This window comes from Pteropus vampyrus, unplaced genomic scaffold (assembly GCF_000151845.1).
Source record: "Pteropus vampyrus isolate Shadow unplaced genomic scaffold, Pvam_2.0 Scaffold233, whole genome shotgun sequence".
Classification (NCBI taxonomy): domain Eukaryota; kingdom Metazoa; phylum Chordata; class Mammalia; order Chiroptera; family Pteropodidae; genus Pteropus; species Pteropus vampyrus.
In genome coordinates, this window is record NW_011889014.1 from 964,448 (window position 1) to 971,805 (window position 7,358).

At 52.5% G+C, this 7,358-nt stretch overlaps 1 protein-coding gene across 1 annotated transcript in view; it reads right to left on the reverse strand.

The window, feature by feature from the left end:
* Positions 1-252: 252 nt before the first annotated feature.
* HUNK (hormonally up-regulated Neu-associated kinase) overlaps positions 253-7,358 on the reverse strand; it is an 84,899-nt gene continuing 77,793 nt past the window's right edge. Inside the window, exons 10-11 of the mRNA XM_023519718.1 lie at positions 6,595-6,775; positions 253-3,606 (exon numbers count right to left, since the gene is read on the reverse strand). Of these exons, the coding sequence (XP_023375486.1) occupies positions 2,948-3,606; positions 6,595-6,775 (840 nt within the window). The 3' untranslated portion in view covers positions 253-2,947. The remainder of the gene's footprint in view (positions 3,607-6,594; positions 6,776-7,358) is intronic.

Here is a 7,358-nt window from a genome sequence, read left to right on the forward strand (position 1 = left end):
TCTTCATGTGCCATTTTCAGAGTCTTCGTGGGAGATCCTGAACCTCTCCCCCAACAGAGAAAAATGCTGACTTATCTTGAGCTGCCATTTGTCATAAGTCAGTCACATGACTTCTGTAGACATATCTATTACAAGTGAAAAGAACCAAGGATACTGAAGCAGAAAAAGTCTTCAAACGCCCCACAATTTGATTCCTACTTGTATCTTGTCATTTGCTGGGCCACCAACTTTATGTAGAAGACAATACAACTATTTGCAACGTCCTCAGTGTTTTAAGATTTATTAGCAAATAAATGAAGCCGTCATAGTGAGGGAAAAGTGTATTTCACAGTCATTATAAAAGTACGTACATTTAATAATGGTGACATAAATACAGTTCTTACTTATGACCAAATTATACAATTAAAGTTGACATTTCCTCCTGGACTTCACACAATCACAGTTCAGTCATTTCCATCAGTAACTACAGGCCGACTGAGGTCACAGGCACAGACTAATGATGGACAGTCATGGGTCAAAGAGACAACACACTTTGAACTTACCAAAAGGATAGTCAAGTTTTCCATATAAATATAATAAAATAATAAAGAATTTAACATTTCTTCTTTCATTCGAATTCATAGATTTGTCGGGTGCTCACACACAAAAAATACAGTTTACCCCTTCCTCACTCCCTCTCATCTCTCACTGGGTTTGGAATAAACCTGAGTTCACAGTTCAAGTTACCAATGGTGACATGGTCAGTTAGTTGGATGACAGGCTACAGCTGTTCTTGAAGCAAGCGAGGAATGGGAAACATGTCCCAATGAGCTAACAATGACGCAGAAATGCTCATGTTCTCAAGGAAAGTAAAATACAGGAAAGAGACATCGAGGGCTAGAAGTTCACAAGGCACAGATACACAGCCTGCGAACCTGCACAGCGGGCCACTTGCAGCCGGAAACCATCTTCAAAAAAGGTTCCTTCACTGATCCACATCCAAATGTTTTCGTGTCAGATGGAGAGGGGCTCTTTGTTCTGCTTAAAAAGCTCTGTTTTCAATGGAGAGTTCCAGAACCCAGTCTGGAAGATACAAAGAAATCACACCAACAGCCAGGAGCCTGACTCCCTCCTAACAAGCCTTCGAGCCGGGCTGACCCCACCGAGCCGGAAGCAGCAGCTCCAGGTCTCATCAAGTTCCGCCCACAATGGGCATCGCCATGGCTTCAGGGGCCAGCCAATACCCGCTCGCTCCTTGCTCAGAGACCTGTGGGGCAGAGCGAAGTCACCATTGGTAAATGACCGAAGGTGAAAACCAGTCCGCCACTCTCTGCCATGGGCTGGCTGCTGGGAAAAACGAAGGTGGGCTTCGTAGTTCTTAAGGAGTGGCCTGTTTCGGCGAGCTGAGAGGACAAATCCTGGGCTGGCCACGGCGGTGATTTCTGTCACACCTGCACTAACCAACAGTCGAGGACTCCACGCCGTTGTGTAATCTGTCTCCTGGATTAACCGCTCTCCAACCTATGCCAATCATTCTTCTTTTTCCAATTCTGCTCATGACCAAGGGGTCCCTACTAAGTGCCAGGGCCCAGGCCCCACGTGAAGGCAGCCCCCTGGCAGGCTCCAGCTTGACACGCTCAGACAACACGGGGTCCACAGAACACGCACACGGGGATGGCACGGACACAGAACCGGAGATGCGTCTTTGGTTCGATCCTTGAAAAAAAGGTGTGAAAACGGAACATGAACTCAAAGCCTGTTTGGGGAGCCCTGCTTTCCTCAAAGAAGACACGGTACTCCATTCTGAACACGATCCCTGGCGGGCAAGCCTGCTCAAAGCTCACGGCAAACTAGCCGAGCTCCCAATTACACTTGTTTTCCTGGCAGCTTGAAAACTGCATTGCACAGAGTAACGTGCCTTCCAGATGCCTCCAAATTCAACCTTAACCGTTTTCTCTCCTCCTAAGTAACGTACTGAAATGATGTCCTACGCCTTCCAGAAGGATCAGGGCTGTGTTGATAGCTGGCTGCGATCATGCCCCTCTCCTGCAGGTCACCGTAGGCTTCCAGCCACCGGAAAACACCACCTGGGTGGGCTTTTAGGCCCTGCGTGCTTATCCTCTCGTTAAAACAGGAGTTTAGTGGGATCGCTTCTCATCTCTCCATCAGGTTTTTAAAAATTATGCTACTGTGACTTAATGACATCACATAAAGAAAAGTCATCTTTGGAGAAGATAAGTTAACTATTAGTAAGTTTCAACCAAAAAAACCCCACAAAACTGTCAAAATCTTGTTTCGGAAACGCGTGCCTCTCTTTGGTCTTTCCTTTCCCTGGAGTCCTCACTGTTTGGATCGGTCTTTGCCCAGCTGCCCCTCTCCGCTCTGAGGGGTGGTGCTGGTGGCCGAGACTCCCACCCATCTTCCTCTGAGGCTCCTGGGGCCCGCTGTTCCAGGTATTCACCTCTACAAAAGGAAGGAAAACCGTGGTCTGGATAAAGCGCTCTGTGACGGGGCCATCAGTTCCCACACGACGGTGGCCGATTGCTGAAAAGAGAATGATCCACTGAGAGGCACACGCAGAGCACACAGTGAAGAAAGATCTGGTAACAGTCTGTGATCTGAGCAGCCCAGAGGCGGATGCCTGGTGCTCACCATGGAGCCCAGCCGAGGGAGGTGGGCGGAGGGCCGGTGAGGAAGAGGGTGTGAACCATCACTGGCTGCAGTCACAGCCAACCCTCCCAGTAAACGCCAGCATCTCCGGGGTCCCTAGGCAAGACTGGGTGCTGCAGGCTTTCAGCCTATGGACTTCAGCTGTTCCACAGGTGGGACACTGCCTCGCAGGAGGACATGAGGCATGAAGGATGCTGCGAGAGAGGCCTCCCTTTGAATCTTCACATCCTGCCGCGTGTGTGGAGCTCTGTGCCATTACCGTCCTTAGAAATACCCAGAGTCCCGCCGCTGGCCCAGGTTAACACTGGCCTTTCACGCCATCGGCCAGGTCGAAGGCAAGGCTCACGGGGGCCATAGGCTGCAGCGGGGGCATGCTGGCCTCCAAGGCCCTGTCTGCAGAGGGCTGCAGGCTCTGATGCCGCTTCCTCAGCATCTGTCCGATGCCCATCATGGGGAACCTGCCTCGACTTTTCACACAATTCGGGCTCCCCAGGGGCTGTGTGGTGCCGTTACTGCAAACTGGAGGTGGGGAGTACACACCCTCCTCTTTGGGGGGACAGTTCTTATCTTCGTGAGCAAAGGAGACCAGAGTGGGATGCAAAGGAGTTTGGAGAGGTGACGGGCTTCCGGGCAGCAGAGCCGGAGACAGCGTCCGCTCACTGGGGTTTCCACGAGCCAAGCCTCCAGGGGAGTTCAGGATCCTATAGTGATCGGACGGGGACAGCAGTTCCGTGTGGTCCTCGTGATCGACAGACTCGAAGGAACGGACCATATCCAGCACCAGGGGGTCTTCCTTGGTGGGGATGCTGCTGCTCCCGGGCCCCTGCTGAGGGGGCTCCGGTTTCTTGACAATCCTGGGGGTCCTGGGCGGTGGGACAGCGATGAACTCCATGGAAGACGAAGCCACACAATTGGAGTCTGAGGTTTTGCGGAAAAGATTGCGGCAGCCGAAGGAATCTGCACCGAGAAAGCAAAGGAAATCATGAGCGCAGCCACGCCGGCCGGGGGCGCGGCCCTTCTCCCCGCTGCCCGGGAGGGCACAAGGAACCAAGAAGCAAATGGCCTCGGCACCCGGCTCTCCCCGCAGGGACCAGAAGGTCCTGCTAGAATGGCGGGGACAGGAGGCTGGTGACAGGAGGCCTCCTGGGCTCCGATTTGCCTCGTGGCACCGGCTTAACACCTGCTCTCCTTTTAAAATCCTGGACCCTGCCAAAGAGCCTCTGAATGAAAAAGGCTTCCAGCTCGAAGGAGCTGGGACCGAACTGACGGCGGCACATGGGGCCTGACGTGCGGAGGGCCTGCGAGCCCTGGAAGATTTCCCCTCGTGACTCTTTAAAAACTGTGGTAAAAAAATACATTAGCACAAATTTATCATTCTAGCCGTTTTCGAGTGTACAGCTCAGAAACGTCAGATACATTCACATCATTGTGAAACAGCTCTTCCTGTAAATCTGAAACTCGGTACCCACCGAACAATAACTCCCCACCTCCCTCCCCGAGCCCCTGGCAACCACCATCCGATTTTCTGTCTCTGAATTGGACTACACTAGGCATCTCGTGTAAGTGGAATCTACAGCATTTGTCCTTTTGCGACTGGCTTGTTTCACTGAGCATAATGTCCTCAGGGTTCATCCGAGTTGTAGTATGTGCCAGAATTTCCTTCCTTTTTAAGGTTCCCTCATGACTTCTGACCTCCCTGGAGCCTCATCCAATTCTGAACGGGGGTGACACACTCTTCATCTATATATTTCAGGCAACGAGCCAATCCCCACGGTTTCCAGCTCAAGTTGGCACGGACTGGAATCCAGGTTTGCAGACTGTGCCAGCAAAGCAAGGGAAAACCCCCACCAATGTGGAGCCGAGGGAAATCAAGCCAAGTTCCCATGGAACAAGCTCCTTTTTCTGCCGTCACATTTTACAGAACCCCGTCAGGGCCCAGCAGCAGGAACAAGCTGCTGCTCAGGGGGAGCGATTTGGGGCACATCCGAGGGCACTGGGAATCCTCACGTTCCATAAACAAACACACAGATGCCAAAGTAAACCGCCTCCTCAGGCTGGCGCAGGTGCCTGAAGCTCACCAGAGGAAAGAAGTAAAATTTCATGAAGGGCTAGTGTCCCCGGTGCTCCAGCTGGCACGTGAGCATCCCCTCCCCTCCGTGAGATGGCTCCGTGCTCCCGGCTCTCAGCCCGACTCCCCCCTCGGTCCAGTCCTGCTTCCTTCACTCCCCGGATCTCGAGAGGGTGCCTCCCATGGCACCCTACTGATGCCCACCTCAGAGCCAGCCCCCAGGGCACTGACCCGGACACCGCGCAACCCCAGCAAAAAAAAAAAAACACGGTCACCAGAAGGACCCTGTGACCACACGTGCTCCTCTTCCTGTAATCCCTTCCAGGAGGCAGGAGGCTACAGCGTTCAGGAGAGAAAGCTCTAGAGCCAGGGTGCACGGCTGGAAGGCTGGACTCTGCCATTTACCAGCTCCCTGACTTTGGACGAGTCTCTGTGCCCACATCCTCGGCTCTAGAAACAAGGATGAGAATAATCTCACTGGGAGAAGAGCTTGAAACAGTGCCCGCCACACGGCGAATGCTCGGTGCCAGCGATGATCTGGGCTCCAGAGCACCTCTAAGTGAATACACGCTCACGTCCCAGGATGAAAGAAAAATGCAAAGAAACAATGACACTCGGCCCAGGAAAGTAGCGAGGAACAGACTCCAGCTCTGTGGTATAAAAGTTACCCCAAAATATGCAGGGCTGACCCGGACTTCCTCGGGGAGACCCATAGGATGGCGCAGTCAAGGGCCCAAACTTGCGGCTGGTCACAAAGCCAGAAAAGAGTCCATGAAGGAGGGACCAGCAGAGCCCCTCTGGCGAGACCCTGCCTTTCTGAGGCCTAGAGGAAGAAACTGAACCAAATGGAATTGTTCTTCTCTGGGTAAGAACCAGGTACGAATCTCCTCATGCTTCCCTGCTGCCCCAGGTAACCACCAATTGATCTCAGACAGCTGAGGCTCTCTTGGACCCTCAGTCTCTTCATACTCAAAACAAAGGGACTGAGGATCGGACTTGGCAATCTCTCCCATCCCCTTGCGGTAATAAGAACCTCTCCTCCGCCCCCTGGCTTGCTTCAGGACACAAACCAGCTCCCTGTGCCTTTCAGTGCTCATCCCAGAGCGGGGAGACTCGTGTTTACCAGTTACCTGACGTGCTGGCCTCTGATCGTGGCAGAGAAGCCCACGTATGTCTCCCTAAATCCACCCGATGGCTCTGACAGGTAGGTTTCCTTTCACAAGCAAATGAACCAACTGAAACCCTCAGAGAGTAAGGACCTCGGGCCACAGGAGTCATGGAGCTGGGGCCTGAGCACCTTCCACCCAGAGCCCAGACTCTGTCGATCCCACCTCAGTGCCTGTCAGGGTCCACTTCCCCGGTGAAGGTTCCCACACCCCGGTCTCTGCCCCTGCAGACTGAAACCTGTCCCTAGTTGCATAATACCGTGTACCCCGATCTCTACTCCTGTACCCCGATCTCCATTCCTGCCATACCTTACTCCCTGATCTCTGTTCCCACAATACCATGTACCCCAATCTCTGCCCCACAGTACAACACACCTCTATATCTGCTTCTGCAATACCATTCCTCCCAAATTCTGTTCCTGCACCCTAACTTCTACTCTTGCAATACCTTACGCCCTGATTTCTGTTCCCATGATCCTGTGCACTCCATCACTGCACCCACGATCCCACGCACCGCACCTCTGCTTTCTCAAATCCTTTCCACACAGGTGGCCAATACCACGCAGAGATGACGTTCATTGTTTCCGGGTTAATTGAGGTGCATTAACTCGGCTTTCCCACAAGCACAGGAATCATGTCTGTCCCAAGGGCCTACACAGCAGCCACACCACTCAACACGAGCGGCCTAGAGAGCACCCCGAGCTGACTCACCTTTGTCAGGGAAGCCGGACTTGGGGGCCTTCCGGTCCCTCAGCAGGGCCTTGGTGTTCTGAATCTGCGTGATGAGCGAGGCTGAGGGTTGTTTGTGCGAGGGCTGGTTCTTGTCCAACTTCTTGGAAAACGGCCGATGAAGAAAATCCCCTCTTTTTTCTTGTTCTTTGGGCTTTTTATCCTTCAAATCGGAAGCAAACACATGTATGTACTCAGATCCACACGAGAATATACGACGTGATCCCTGTTTGAAGAGTTATCCAAGTAGATGAAGAGCTCCAGCTTTTCACGACTCTATGCTCCCAAATGCATGTTGAACAAGGCCAGAGCCGAGGCCCCGCAGATGCTCCAGCTCCCTCCCCCTGGGCCACAAGCAGGCTTTGGTCGTTGCCAGCTCCCTGCACTGAGCTGCTTCAAGGTGTTCCAGCAAGGGTAAGGTCATCCCTAGGAGGTCAAGTATTCTAGAACGAGTGTAACAAGCTAAGGCAAAGCAGATGAGGACTTCTGGAAATCCGCCGTGTTATTTAAAGTAGGGCCCTGAGATTCTGCCCACTGCAGTGGTTTTGCAAAAACAACTTTGCAAAGAACATGCAGCCACTTCATCTTGACATCTGTTCCTGTGTGTTCGATTAAGCTGAGATGTGGACAAGAAACCCTCCCTGGGTGAGTTTCTGACGCTTTCCCGCCCCCTGGTCATGTGAGCACTTAACTTGTGTACCTAAAACTGGCACCACTTAGCCATTTTTGCAGTAATCTTGCCTTTA